The 16,186-nt window shown below is 36.6% G+C and overlaps 2 protein-coding genes across 3 annotated transcripts in view; one reads left to right on the forward strand and one right to left on the reverse strand.

Annotated features, from left to right (window-relative positions):
- The window catches only part of LOC125073735 (facilitated trehalose transporter Tret1-like), a 35,873-nt gene that overhangs the window by 14,120 nt on the left and 5,567 nt on the right, over positions 1-16,186 (reverse strand). The window contains exon 1 of one of the 2 annotated variants that reach the window (XM_047684749.1): positions 3,266-3,336. The exons of the other annotated variant lie outside the window; for it this stretch is intronic. The gene's annotated coding sequence lies outside the window, so the exon portion shown is untranslated. Of the gene's footprint in view, positions 1-3,265; positions 3,337-16,186 lie in introns of those variants that run through there. 2 annotated transcript variants of the gene reach the window in all.
- LOC125073789 lies at positions 6,170-7,000 on the forward strand. Its single transcript, XM_047684826.1, has one exon. The coding sequence runs from the start codon at positions 6,170-6,172 to the stop codon at positions 6,998-7,000; it is 831 nt and encodes a 276-aa protein (XP_047540782.1).

Here is a 16,186-nt window from a genome sequence, read left to right on the forward strand (position 1 = left end):
CAATTTTACCACCTTAAGGGATGAATTTTCAAAAATGCTGTAACAGCATTCTTTTTCTTTATAAACATATTTCTATCCATATTTTAAATATTGAAAAAATACGAAGTTCGCAACGAACTTTCATCCCCAATTTCAACGTCGTGGATGAATGAATGACGATTGTTCATAAATGCTTTGACAACAATCTTTTGTTTAAAAAATATTATTAATAATTAATATATTAATCTTTTATATAAAGTTTCATTCTAAGTTTCACCCTCTTAGCTCATGATTTAGTAAAAACCTTTAGAAAGTCTTAAACACGCTAAGTTAAGCCTAAAATATCGATTACTATATTTCCAACATCAGCGACGACTTCTATTTAAACTTTCATCCCTTATATAAAATATTTAGAAGATGAATTTTGAAAGATCTCTCATTGCTTAACTAATTTCTATAAGTATTCCCAGTGCAAAATTTCATTCTTTTAGATAGCTGCATGTCAGTTAAAAATTTAAAATGTCAAATAAAATGCTGTTTCATAATGAACGTAATCCAATAATCATTACGATAATATTTAAAAGCACTTGCCAAATTACTGTTAAGATTTGTAGACGTGTGTATCTGCTAGAACAAAATATAACTGTCCGAACTACGTGACCTCTTATTAAAAAAAAAAACAATGTTCATAAACTTTATTACGGTTGATTTGTTTCCGTATTCGTATTTTTTTTGCAATTAATTTTACAATCATTTGTGTTATAATAGTTTTTTTTTATTACTGCATTGAAGAACAGTTTAGTGAGTGACGGGTTCCGCGTTCGTTTAGAAATCGCATTATCTTTTAGTAAATTTATTTATTGATCAACTGATATTTAATGAACAGTTTTGCAAGTTATGCAAATTAATACGATTTATTGATGAACAGGAAATATATTTTCTTAATTAACCACATAACGGAAATCTTTAACTGTTACTTAAATTTAAAAATACGAAAATAGTACTGTATGTATGTTACGCTTCCACGGTTAAACAATGAATTGATTTTGATGAGGTACGTCTACGTACGTCTTGAGGAGGTAATCTGGAACCTAAAGGATGGATAAAGAAAGCTTTTTTCATCTTTTGTAGGGGTATTGGTAGTGGCGCCCGCCGAAGAAACGGTGAGAGTAACTCTGGTTTTTTAGTGGGTGCTCCGGTGCCCAATTCACATGGGGGAAACGCGTAATGAGTTTTCTTGGCGTGAAAAAAGGCGATAGAGTTGTGTACAAGTTCTTGAAGCATTTCCTTAACAAAATAATTTCCAAATGGTCGAATCCGCGAATTCAGCTAGTGTGTTAGATAAATTGTCTCTTATGTGCCTCGCTTGCTTATGGAATCAGATGATTCGTTTTTCGTTCATTTTGCTCATTCACGCAAAGTGACACATTTAAACAAAAGAACGTAACAAAAGTAACAAATGAATTAATTAGTGAATCAGGCCAACAATGTTGGGTATTGACATTTGATACCATAATTAATACGCACTCGTGTGAACGATCCGTTTAAGTGGATGTGCCTGATATAACCTTTAGATATTAAAGGTTTGTTTTTTACGAATTCTCGTTTAGTATTTTTAAGAATTTTTTCGTAGTCTGTGTCTCATTAAATCTCCAAAGCTCCCATGGTTATCCTAGCAAGAGAAAATACGAATGAATTTAATTAAAAGCTTTTAAAAGTTTGTTCATAATTGGTCTAGTACTTTTTGCGTGATGCTCAATCATACAAATAGTCACATAACAAAACATAAAAAGACAAGAGTGTATGGAATGTTGTTTTTCCTCCAAAATTTACAACAGATAAATAATACCTGCTTTAAGTAACTACCGAGTTTCTTGGCTGTTCTATTGGGTACAATTTACATGTAGAACCGGCGAGGCGCGGCAGGCGGTGGTTGGCTTATGATAATTTACGATTAAAAAGTAAATAATATAAGAGTATATTTGAATAAAGTATATTTTTATTTAAATAAATCAACAATATTTACGACTATATTTAAATAATATTATATAGATATCAAAATGAACGCTTTCTGGGATAGGTAGTTCATAAGCATCTATAGACATATCACTATAATTGCCTAGTTGTAGTCGGGGTACTGTTTTTTTTTTTTAGACGATCGTGCAAATGGCCCTCCTGATGGTAAGATCACCACCACCCTAAGAGATTCCCGCTGTAAGAAGTTTTAATCGTTCCATACATCTCTAATCGCCATTAATCTTGGGAACAAAGTCATTATGTCTCTTGTGCCTGTAGTTATACGGGTTCTCTCACCTTTCAAACCAGAACACAATAATACTAAGTATTGTAGTTTGACGGTAGAATGTCTGATGAGTGTATGGTCCCTACAAAGACTATTGCACAAAGACCTACCACCGAACAAAACCGGCGCTAATATTTTTTTCACAAGGATTATATAATGGGTATATATTAATTAATGTAAATAAAACTCTTTACCGTTTTGAAAACAAAAGAGTAACAAGAAATTGGTAATCGTTTTAGGATTAGTATTACAAATGTCACGCTCGCGTGGCATATTATGGTATTTTAGTGTCAGACTGTATATAACCTAATTCTGATTATGCCCTTGTTCTAGTCTGAAGGTTTGTAGCTTAGATGTTGTCATGTCATGGTGCCCGTAGATTGGAATACATTTGTGGCAGAATGTCATCCATCACACCCGGTTTTATTGTTTGAGCTTAGGTGTTTGTTTGATTTTTCTCATTAGATTTTACCTACATTTCGTACCAGTAGCTTCGCTTTTGATTAAACTAGTAAAAGTTACTAGAAGTATAAACTCAACTAAGCTATATTTGACTATTTTTGATTTGATTCTTTACTATATATTAATAAATATTGAAACAAGATAAAAATATTACTCAGATGTTGTCTACAACAAGGATCTATTCTTGGTCCATTTCTCTTCTTCATTTATATAAACGACCTACCTTATGTTTTGGATGAAAAGCACAAGAAAATATTGCTTAGTGATGAGACTTCTTTGATTTTTTAAATAAAAACGTCAGTCAATATTTGACAATACAATAATTATTATCTATTTTATACTATTTAAAAGACGATTTTATCAATACGACACACGTTTATTACTCTTAATTTTAATTAATTTTATTAATTAATAACTAAAAGCAATATACAACACAAATATTTAATTAAATATAATGAAACTTAATTTAAAATTAAAATTCTAAATTTGAACCTAAATAAAAAAAAAATTGTCTAAGCTCACCTTACAAAAACGATCCTCCGGAACGTTAAATTAACTCTTTATTTTAATACATTAGCACACTATCCCCATACCGACAATGGTGACTTGACGATGGTAACTAAATATTTGAAGTTTCGCGTTCAAATTATAAACTTAAACTTGCACGGCATTCGACCTTGACTCTGAAGAAAATCAGTTCGGACATTCGTGTAGTCCATAACTAGGAAATAGTATTGATTGATATAACAATATTGCACGTAACATATAGTTTTATATATTATTATTTGTATAAGATATATAATGATTTTTTAGTCAATTTATTTTTATAATTGGAGCGTGTTGCGTAGTGTTGTAAGCACTAATAAAAGTTGTTAAGGTTTCAGAAAGAAAACCAATGTTATGAAATAAAAAAAAATCTTTAGAAATATCTAAAATGTGCATAACATTACAGTTATATACATATATATGTATATTTATTTACAGGGTTGTGGTTTTTTAACCCATTACTGTACCATACTAATTATTATCATGTCTAATTTCAACGAAATTCTACATGTGTATTCCACCAACCCGCATTGGAGCAGCGTGGTGGAATATGCTCCAAACCTTCTCCTCAAGGGAGAGGAGGCCTTAGCCAAGCAGTGGGAAATTTACAGGCTGCTAATATTTAATTAATGTAATGTAGGTGGATAGTGATGGGATAGTATTTAGCGTTTTTTTTTTTCAAATATATCTGTTTGCAGGCCAAAGAGATATATGAAAATTTTATTTTATTAATTGTGTAAAACTATTATCGTGATTTATAAAAATAGTAGCATTATAATACACGTGACGTGACGTTATGCTCAGTCAGCAGATTTTTTGTTTAAGTCAATTGTTTTATTATCAAAACCAGATTATAAGCAGTTACATATAAATTATTAACATTGAAGACTTAAATATATATCTTAAATCATAAATAGATGCCGATATTGTGAGAAGAAAGTAGGAATATTCCGGTTAAATAGAAGTACTTGGAGTCAATTCGGCTAAATAATATCGTTAATGTTACGTTCCGGTATTCCGTTCCAGCTCCGACTATTCCTAACGAAAATTGAGCTAAACTTATTTGTAACGGAGGACCAATATTTATTTATATTGGGGACGATACCAACTCAATACTCAGAACCAGCTTCGATCGAAACGCAACTGAATCGTAGCTTTAGTTGAATAGCGTAACGTTTCGATTCGATTGCGATTAACTGTCATATTGTTATTAGAATCGGGGCCCTGATTCTCTGGATATATGCTTGACGTATTATAATTTAGAGTGCACACTTGCGCACACATTTGCGCGCAAGTGTGCACTATAATTCCTCACCCTAACATTCTGATAATACGACATTATAAGAGTTCAAGTTCGAAACGATGGTGAGCTATTCGGGACAGGTGCATACAACTTTCTAATTCCGCGTTACTTTTAAGAATTTCTTATAGATAGTAGAAAAATAAAAAAATATATGTATCGAACCCATCCAGGATTTTAATATGGGATTTGGAATCAGCAGCCTCTTAATCCAATGGACAAGGCAGTTGAAGGAAAACAACAAGATGATGATTACGAATGTTTATGCAAATTAAATGATTACGCGGCGTTCAAAGAGAATTTAAGACTAGGTATTCAATTATCACGCAAACATGCGATTTTATAATTATGAAATTATATCTGACATTGCCGATTACATATTTTTTTAATACTAATAATTGTTTATGGTAATTGTATAAGTAAATAACATTAACGGTATACTTTAATGTCGATGCGATGACAGTTGACACATAGACCCCGTATGTTGACCCGGTATATTAAGAGCATCGATGGAAATACTCGTAAAGTCGCAGCGGGAGTTACCAGTAAATGTCCTCCAGGTGAGCTAAAAGCTTCTTACCCTTTTCCCTCTAACTTTCGAGCTTATACAACTTTTCTACTACAATGCAAGTCGATGGAGACAAATGTTTTTCTTGAACGACAAGCATTTTTTTTTATGTCATAGGTGGCAAACGAGTAGGAGGCTCACCTGATGGAAAGTGATTACCACCGCCCATGGACATCTGCAACACCGGGGGGTTTGCAGGTGCGTTACCTCATAGTTACGCTCGCTCAAGTAAGAGTAGGCTCTTGAGATGTATTTTAAACACAAATAAAGAACTTTATTTCTCATAAGAATTTACCATTCACTAAAAATGAGATACAATGAATAAAGCACATACATCGGTTTTTCCGCGTTCGAACCAAAATTTTCAATTAAAATTCACAAGTTCTGACTACGAGGCTATCTTTGCTCATCATGAACCGAATCGCAAGCGTTTACTATAAGTACTAATGTAGCATAATTATGTATTTTCATAAATATAAAAAATATAAAAATTACAAAAAAATATGTTATTATAAAAAAATAGATAATTTGTAAAAATAAATAAAGATAAAAAAATATATTGTAAAATAATACACATATTTATTTGTATGTAAAGCGGTCACGCAAACATATTTATTAGTAGTAAATAAATAGATCGGCCGCTGCCCGGTCCCATTGTCTCGAACGGTACGTCACAAAGGGGCGGCGCTTGCGCCGCGCCGATGGACGATGCACCGGCCGATCGGGCAGTCAGCTGTACGCTTACACGCTATTAGCTCAATTCGAAATTCTAAGTAAATTGTATCCGCCGCGTCCTATTTTTATAATTTATAATTTGTAACTGTCTCTGTGTAATTCTGTGCCTCTTCTAAATTTATTCTTCTTCTTCTGACTTTTAGTGTGTGTGTGCTTGTGACTTTCAATAAACTGTCTTTTCTATCTATAAACTCTTTCTCTTCAACTTTTACTCGCTCAACACTCCTTCTTAATTGTACATATCACTACACTGGTGACCCCGAAGAACACAAGCAAGATGAGCGAGCCTAAAGCACGCATCGAAATGGCACCGAACGTTCCGGAACATGCGGGTGAGACCACGCGTGAATCATTTCGGGTTGGTGTAAGAATCCCACCATTTTACGCCGAGAAACCAGCTCTTTGGTTCTCCCAGATGGAAGCACAGTTTGCTCTGTCAAATATAAAAACTGACGAGACCAAGTTTTATTATGTAACGGGGAATTTGGACCCTCAATATGCTTGCGAGGTGGAGGACATAATCACCTACCCCCCAACTACTAATAAATACGAAAGGCTAAAAAGCGAGTTGATAAAAAGATTATCTGCTTCCAAAGAGAAGAAATTAAAGCAGCTCCTCATGCACGAGGAATTAGGAGACAGAAAACCGTCACAGTTCTACAGGCATCTTACGAACTTAGCTGGACCTGGAGTACCAGAAGACTTCCTGCGCACTATATGGGCAAGTCGACTCCCACATAATATGCAGGCAATTATTGCCTCGCAATCGAAAAGCACGATCGACGATCTGGCGGAATTAGCTGACCGAATTAGCGACGTGGTTGGACCTCAAATGGCCTCAACATCAGCCGTCACGAGTAATAGCAGTGAAAATACCGAAATTGCAGCCCTGGCTAAACAAGTCGCTAGTTTAACCGAAAAAATAGAAAGGATGTCGAGAGAGCGCGGACGGTCTAGATACCGGAACCGCAGTCGTCATCGCTCGAGTTCTACGCGATCAAAATCTTCATCACACTGCTGGTACCATCAACATTTCGGCGAACGTGCTAAAAAGTGTATACCGCCATGTGACTACCGAGCGTCGGGAAACGCAAAGGGCGATCAGTAATGGCGGCCAGTGATTGCCCGAGTACCGGCCGCTTATTCGTGACTGATTGCAGAACCAAAAACCAATTTTTAGTGGACACCGGCAGCGATTTATGCGTTTTCCCCCGATCAGCCTTATCAGGACGACGTGAGAAAACGAAGTTCGAGTTAAGTGCGGCAAACGGTACACAAATTTATACTTACGGTTTTATTAATTTAAATTTAAACTTAGGGTTACGCCGTGACTTTACTTGGAGATTTATTATTGCGGATGTTACGAAGGCGATAATAGGCGTGGATTTTTTGTCTTATTACAATTTAATTGTTGATTGCAGAAACCAGCGCCTTATCGACAACACAACTACGCTTACGTCCCCGGCTTCGTCTGCCCATTCAGCAGACGTAATATCATCGGTAAAGGTAATCTCTGGTAATTCTGCATACCACGACATACTACGACAGTACCCCGATATTACTCGCCCACCTGGCATACACCGTACACACTCACACAATACGATGCACTTCATTAAAACAACACCTGGACCACCAGTATTTTGTACACCTCGCCGGCTAGCACCAGACAAGCTTAAAATTGCGAAGGCTGAATTTGAAACCATGCTGCAAAGTGGTATCTGTCGTCCTTCCGAATCACCATGGGCATCGCCTTTACACCTAGCGCCAAAGAAAAATGACGGCTGGCGACCTTGTGGCGACTATAGGATGCTCAACGCTCGCACGATTCCAGACAGGTATCCCATCCGTCACATACAGGACTTCACTCACAGCCTCTCCGGCTGTACTGTATTCTCCACCATAGATCTGGAAAAGGCGTACAACCAAATCAGGGTGAATCCCGAGGATATTCCGAAGACCGCTATTACAACGCCGTTCGGACTTTATGAATTTCCATACATGACGTTTGGACTTCGTAACGCCGGACAGACGTTTCAGCGTTTTGTCGACGAAATGCTCAGAGGTCTTGACTTCACATATGCTTTCCTGGACGATTTCCTCGTATTTTCAAAAGACCAACAGACCCACGAGATGCACCTCCACCAGCTCTTCACCAGACTCCGAGAATACGGTATGGTTATAAACAGCTCTAAGTGTATCTTCGGTGTATCCGAGGTCACGTTCTTAGGTCATCGCATCACAGCTCAGGGAACAACACCACTGCCGTCTAAGGTAGATGCCATTAAGGAATTTCCCATTCCAACGACGGTAAGACAATTACGTCGTTTCTTAGGCATGGTGAATTTTTACCGTAGGTTTATTCCCGGCGCAGCGACTTACCAGGCACCTTTAAACGAACTACTATCTGGTTCTGTCAAAGGTTCCAGTCCAGTCAACTTGACAGCACGGGAAGTTGAGGCTTTTGAAAGCTGCAAAAACAGCCTTTGTCAAGCTGCCATGTTAGCACATCCAGACTGCGACGCAAAGCTGGCCCTGGTCACTGATGCATCGGATAGAGCTGTTGGCGCGGTCGTTCAGCAGCTGAAGGAGGGGGCATGGCAGCCTCTTGCATTCTTCTCTCGTAAGTTAAGCCCAGCTCAGATCAAATATTCGCCTTACGATCGTGAATTGCTTGCCATCTACGAGAGCATCAAATATTTCAGGCACATGTTAGAAGCTCGCGACTTCGTAGTCTACACAGACCACAAACCTCTCACCTTCGCTTTTCATAATCGTAAGAACAATTGTTCTCCTAGGCAGTTTCGTCACCTCGATCTGATAGCTCAATTTACCACCGATATCAGACATATATCTGGTAAAAACAACGTGGTGGCAGATACTTTGTCGCGTATTGAGGAAATCACCCAACCTGTTGACCCTGAGAGAATAGCTTTAGCTCAAAGTTCTGATACCGAGTTATCAGAGCTGTTAAAAGGCAACACATCTCTGCAACTCCAGCAATTAAAAATTCCTGGATCTCGGGATAAGCTGTACTGCGATGTCAGTAGCACCACCCCGAGACCTTTTGTTCCCAGAGACTTACGCAGGCAGGTATACGAAAGTCTACACTGCTTGAGTCATCCTGGTGCCAATGCTACTGCCAAGTTGGTCTCAGAACGCTACGTGTGGCCTGGAGTAAGGAAAGACTGCCGGAGCTGGGTACGCAATTGCCTCGCTTGCCAACGCAGTAAGGTGACCAGGCATGTCTTTGCTCCAGTGGGAAATTTTAAACTGCCACAATTGAGATTCGCGTTTGTCCACATCGATTTGATAGGACCCTTGCCGTTATGTCACGGGTACCGATACTGCCTTACGGCCGTAGACCGCTTTACGCGATGGCCTGAGGCAATCCCTCTAATGGACATAACCGCAGAAACTGTGGCAAAGGCCTTATTAAGCGGATGGATATCTCGATTTGGTTGTCCCACAGATATAGTTACCGATAGGGGCAGTCAATTCGAATCAGCCCTGTTTAAAAATTTGTCTGTCTGTGCTGGTTTTCAGCATCGGAGAACCACGGCTTATCACCCAGCGTGCAACGGACTCGTGGAGAGGTTTCACCGGCAGCTCAAGGCTGCAATAACCTGCCACGGTAATGGACCTTGGGTTGAGTCCCTTCCTCTTGTCTTACTGGGAATTCGCAGCGCATACAAGGAAGACATACAAGCCTCACCGGCTGAACTTGTTTACGGCCAACCTCTGCGACTACCTGGCGACTTCTTTGATCCTCGTAGCGAAGAAACGGCAGACATAACGGACTACCTGTCTTGGTTGCGTAGTTTTGTGCGGAACTTGCATCCATCGCCAAGCTCACACCACAGTGGTAAGGTCAAAAGTTTCATTTATAAGGACTTACCCACATCATCTCACGTTTTTCTCAGAGACGACACCACTAAACGATCCCTAACACCAGCATACTCCGGACCTCACTTAGTTATTTCACGTAGCGACAAGGTGTACAAAATCATGGTAAATGGTAAACAGGTTACAGTATCGATAGATCGTTTAAAACCGGCCTACATACTTAGTGATCCAACAAACACACTACCATCCTACACTCTCACACACCATCACAATACACCACCATCCAATGTTCACACTCATCATCACAACACACAAGAGAAACATCAGAGGCTATCTTTTGCCGGTGATAATATAAAGAAATCACACTCGGGCCGCATTGTAAAATTTCCCGACTATTATCGCCCGTAACCCGGTCTCTGAAGGGGGGTGATGTAGCATAATTATGTATTTTCATAAATATAAAAAATATAAAAATTACAAAAAAATATGTTATTATAAAAAAATAGATAATTTGTAAAAATAAATAAAGATAAAAAAATATATTGTAAAATAATACACATATTTATTTGTATGTAAAGCGGTCACGCAAACATATTTATTAGTAGTAAATAAATAGATCGGCCGCTGCCCGGTCCCATTGTCTCGAACGGTACGTCACAAAGGGGCGGCGCTTGCGCCGCGCCGATGGACGATGCACCGGCCGATCGGGCAGTCAGCTGTACGCTTACACGCTATTAGCTCAATTCGAAATTCTAAGTAAATTGTATCCGCCGCGTCCTATTTTTATAATTTATAATTTGTAACTGTCTCTGTGTAATTCTGTGCCTCTTCTAAATTTATTCTTCTTCTTCTGACTTTTAGTGTGTGTGTGCTTGTGACTTTCAATAAACTGTCTTTTCTATCTATAAACTCTTTCTCTTCAACTTTTACTCGCTCAACACTCCTTCTTAATTGTACATATCACTACACTAACAATTAGCTGGTCCAATTATGAGTTTGAAATTCCATTAAATAGAATGACTTGACATGAATGATGGCTTATTAGCAAAAAAAGGTTGACAATGTCCATTCAACTGATTAATTATCGGTAATACAAATTGTGATGAAACAATAAATAAGAGTAATTGTAATTACGGCAAACGAATTAATGAACTGCGAAATTAAAGGGTAATTAGAATACCAGCAATCAATATTTTCAATGTTAATGATGAATTAATACTTTTTTTTGTTAAGTCCCTATAAAATCTAGTACTAAAATAATAGTTTATCTGTGACAAGGTTTTCCATTTGGGTGTTTTAAAGCGAGCAACGATTCGTAATATCGATTATATCCAAAAGAACCACCTATCGGCGTTAGAGCTTCGTGCCAGAGCGTCTGGTCTTATATTCATTTATTTAGATCTCCAACAGTTGTACAAAATTAAAATCAAAATATACTTTATTCAAGTAGCTTACAAGCACTTTTGAATCGTCATTTAACAAACTATTTAAAGTAAAGCTACCATCGGTTCGGAATGTAGATTCTACCGAGAAGAACCGGCAAGAAAACATAACATAACGTATATATATATAGCCAACTCATGCTTTCTACGTAAACTAAATATGTACAATTATAATAGAACCTATTTCTGACTATAGTAACACGTACCACCCCCTCATCGTACGTTCATATTGAGTCAGTGCAACTAAAGGCTCAAGGAACATCAAAACGAAGAGATGTTTAATATTTCTCACGATGCCAATGTCATGTCAACAATGACCATTTACAATTAGGTAGCGAGCCTGCCTATTATCAAAAATAAAAAGAAACTCGGTAGTTCTTTCTTATGTTATAGATTTAAATTTGTATATCCTGTATTAAAACTAATCAATACTTAAGGCGTTTCCCATTTACAACAAGATGAAATTCATATTTGTCACGTCAATAGTATAAATTTAAAGTGGTTGATACTGTGGAGCCCTACATATATAATACCATTGTATTATATACTAAGCCTTCTTCGAAACGCACCTAGATGCACCATCTACTAGTATAAGTCTTAATGTATATTAGCTTAGTAGTTTTTTTCATATAGGGATGATATCTTGACTTACTGGCTATCAATGCACAGTATTGCAATACAGACAAGAAAATTGAAGATCTTGATTTTTTTAATGTTGAGACGTGCTAAGAAAATGTTGTTGCAAATACAGCAAGACTTTGGAAATTAGGAGAATTCGATATTTGATATTCTTTGCACAGTAAGTATCTATTAGCAGGGAGCTTCTATGTGTCTAGTGGTAGGGCTGATAAAAAGTTATTCGTTTTATCTATTAAAAAAATTCTCAGTGACAGCCCGAAAACCGTTAAGCCGTTCCTGCGCCTCAACTCTTCCGGCTGTACAGAAATTGCCGCCCCATTGGAATATGAGAGTTTGAAAATAGAAACCAGCGTTTTGACTTGTCTGTATTTTAAGATTGGTCGCCTTCGCCGAAGTCGTTCTGGACGACATCATAATATAATTTAAGAGGTAATACTCTACTTCTATACTTAGTTATATGACTTGATTTCGCAGGTGTGCCCGTAGCTTTACAGATGACTAACGTCGCACTTTCGCTTTTTTGTTTCGTGGCGAACGTAATATCTAATGGTGTACGTATTTAAACCGCAAAGTAGTTTTTGGTATTTATCTCGCTTGGTTGCACAGCTGTAATGATAAAATTTGTCTGAGTAGCGATTTGTCTGATGTTCTGATCTTTTGCCTCATGGTCTGGTAATTAGCAAGAACGCAATGCCCGAGACCTGAGTTGCTTTTGGCCCTAATGGCCTCCACAGCGTCACCGGGCAGGTATGCGAGTTAATATACTCAAGCCTGAATGTTGAGAATCCACTTAAGGGCATAGATGCCGGACCTGGGCTCAGGACGCCGTCGTCGTCGGGAGGGATGAATGACGTGTGCATTCATCGTCGAACGCCTAGGGTTCGATGAGTCAGTAAATAAGAGGGACCAGTATGTTATCTGTGTTTCCTAACATATTAATGTTGTCTTGTGGTATCGTTAATTACGTTATTTGATTATTCAGTCAGGAACTCTAAGCAGCAACTTACAGTCTAGAAATTGACAGTGTTTTCACTGCCGTAAATATGTTTAGTCATTGGCCCGGACCTGATCTCTTTCCAGTCTTGCGGAATTGCCGACCCATCAGATTATAAGAGAGAGAGGAAATAGTACAGCTGTGCTTGCGCACATACTTGTGTGATGTAACTGTCCTATGCAGTTTGCTGGTCTCTGTTAAAAATGGCCGCTGTGCCATTGGCCAAGAATATATTATGAGCTTTCCGTTATAAGAAAACACTCAGTTTTATTAAGCATTTATTTATTATTTATCCTATACGATACAATTTAGATGGAATTAGCTTGGAGTCATTATCATTTTTAAAGTATAAATTGTGATATATATACTCGCACACTTCCACACGCATACCCACTGACACACACTCATACTTAAGTCCACATACAAGAAGCCACAACAAATATTATGGAATAGTTTTTTCCAATACAGAGTAATGTAAAATTATGAAAAAAATCCTTAGTAGTAGTAAGTAGGAGCTTACTATTTCAAAATTTTCCTTTGCTGTTCTTTTTCTTTCTTCTAGGCTATTGTGATTCTGTTGATATGTACCATTAAGAAGATTGCTTGTTTACGTTTATTATTTGTAATTTAACAAACTACATTAATGATTTGTACAAACTTGTATAAAAAAAACATAATTATAATCGGTTTAATATGTAATCTATTCATTACAAACTACAAATTAATGTAATAAGGTACTTAAATATATAAGTTGACCTAACAAATCACTGGAGTATGTCTAATGTAAGTCGCTGATTGAGTAATTCTCGTAATAACTACTGCGATGGCATTTGTACTTTATAATTATCTTTATGTACAGAAGATCCAATTCTATTTTATAAATGTTACGATACCTTCCCGATTCTATTACGATTCCGAAACACAACTGGATTGTTGTGTTAGTGGAATAATAAATTGTCTAAGCAACAACGATTACCTTTCGATTCGATTGCGATAAAGTGACAATTTTTAGTAGAATTTGGGTCCCAGTTTATATCATAAACTCTATTAACTTATTTACTTATCGTGTGTAATTTATCCAATGTCTTCGTTGATTGTTATTTTAATTATTAATTATGAATTTATAAAACTGTGATATAAACTTAAATAATTTACTGTAATAAAACATAATTACACTGTTAAACAAAAGCCTCCTTCCTTAACTTACATAAGCGATTAAGTATATTTAATGTTTAGTTGCACAGACATATTAAACTGTGACGGCAACATAAATAATATGACGTATAAATTATTAAAAATATATTGTTTTAGTGCCTTATTTTCATTAACGCGATATTATAATGATTTACCATTGTTGTGTTGTTATTTCTTCGAACCCAATAGATAATATGTACTGGTATAAATTCAAAGTAAATACTAATACTGTTCTACGTCTACGTCATTTCGTTTCTTAGAAAATAAATAACGTCTAAATAAATAATACGTTTGTGTATTATAGAAATAGATCTGTTTTGCTCTTGTATTTAATTTAATTACTATCCTTAGAAACAAAATAATTTCCAATTAGTAGTAAAATGTTATTAAGAAAACGACCTGAAATATAAATCAAGTAGAATACTTATCGTAATTTTTATAGTAAATTTAGGTTTATATCAAAGGAAATCGTGGGAAGCCAGTTGTCAAGCTGGTCTTATTTGACAAATCAATCAGATGAGACTTACTATAGGATTAACAAACTGAAATCAAATGAAAATATTCTCTATTCAAATAGGCTGTATTGAAATAAGGCTACCATCGGTTCGGAAAGTAGTTTCCGAGAAGAACCGGCAAGAACTTCATTAGTTACTCTTTTGCATCATTTTAATTACAGAGTATAAAGAACAATTAATTTTATAAATATGTATGTCCTGCATAGACATCAACAAATAATAAGTCCACGCTTTAAGGTGTTAAATAAATAATATTGTAGTTAAGATAATTACACCTTAAAGATGAAGTCGTTGAACTTTGAAGTTCAACCACTACCTGCATATACGGAGATTTCTCCTTGACATTAAACTTCTTCATAATTTTCACGATGACATTGGCAATGACCCATAACAGTGCTATTTTGAAATAACTTACTTCGTATAATGTTTGATTAATGCAGTTCGACTAGCCAACTATTTTAAAATGTTATTTTTATTTTATTTTATTATTAATTTTCTTTTCTTTTTTTATACTGTCCGGGTAGGCATATGACTCCACTCCTCCTGATGGTAAGTGGAAAAGGAGTCCAAATGCGAAGACGACCAGTACAGTCAGCAAGACTCATCAGCACCAGTCGCCCTCGCTATGCCGGTCCGCAAGATGCCCCTTCACGCCTCGTGTAGGTTCCACACTTGAAAACTCTCAGATTTAGAGTAGGCTCGATACTCCAAGTTTATGAGATAGTGCAAAAAAGCGACCGTGTCTCCTTTTTATAACTACGATGACGTCATCCAGCCATACTTGAACATCATAATAAATATTTTAAAATTAGAACAGCAATTTGAGCAACAAAATTACTCACCGATGGTAGGGAATACCTGTATTCACGATTTAGTATCCTAGAAGAATTATTACAGTTTACAATGGCACAATTATACGGACACCATAGTAGGCGGTTTGGACGGCTCGTGGTATGCTAAGAAAACCTATCTTGCAGGCTCTTGAGAACGATTTTCAATATATAAGAAGACTTACAGGCAATAACAATATAGTAAATAATATAATTACTGCAGTGAATGCCTCATATCACTTACTGACATTTCACAATAACGCACTGCGGTGAGTATCGAGTGTCTTCTTACAGAATAGTTCTGTATAAATGTGCTGAATAGTGTTTATATGTGTATTATTAACTCATTGTAAGTATGTTACGTTCCTGCGATCGTTGTGTAAAAGATCTACCTACGTTGGATACCAACTGTCACGGCCTTTCACTTGTTACGAAGGAATGCAAGTTGTTGCAACTCATTAAGATGTTTTTATATTGTATACTAACTAAACGTACCTTCGCATGGGTAGAATAACGGTATATGTGTGTGTGTGTGTCTGTTGAGGGTATAATATTTTGTTGTACTGAGTACTAAGCTTAAAGTAAACATTGAATACTGATTTGAAAAATCCCAAATCAAATAAAAATAATCTTTATTGTACACCAGTAAACACATAGTTTAGGCACGTTTAAGAAAGATGCACTAGAGGCGGCCTCATCGCTAAAACAGCGATCTCTTCCAGGCAACCTTAAGGTAGAGGAAAGAAACAGATGTACCAAAGAGTATATAGTGAAACATGAAGAAATAACGAAGCAAAACCAAAAAAAGATCTTACTATACATGACTGGTGACTTAAC

This window comes from Vanessa atalanta, chromosome 25, assembly GCF_905147765.1.
Source record: "Vanessa atalanta chromosome 25, ilVanAtal1.2, whole genome shotgun sequence".
In the NCBI taxonomy this organism is placed as follows: domain Eukaryota; kingdom Metazoa; phylum Arthropoda; class Insecta; order Lepidoptera; family Nymphalidae; genus Vanessa; species Vanessa atalanta.

Bases quoted from the DNA above. Each gene is read 5' to 3' on its own strand.
- LOC125073789 (XM_047684826.1), top strand. From the start codon at position 6,170: ATGAGCGAGCCTAAAGCACGCATCGAAATGGCACCGAACGTTCCGGAA.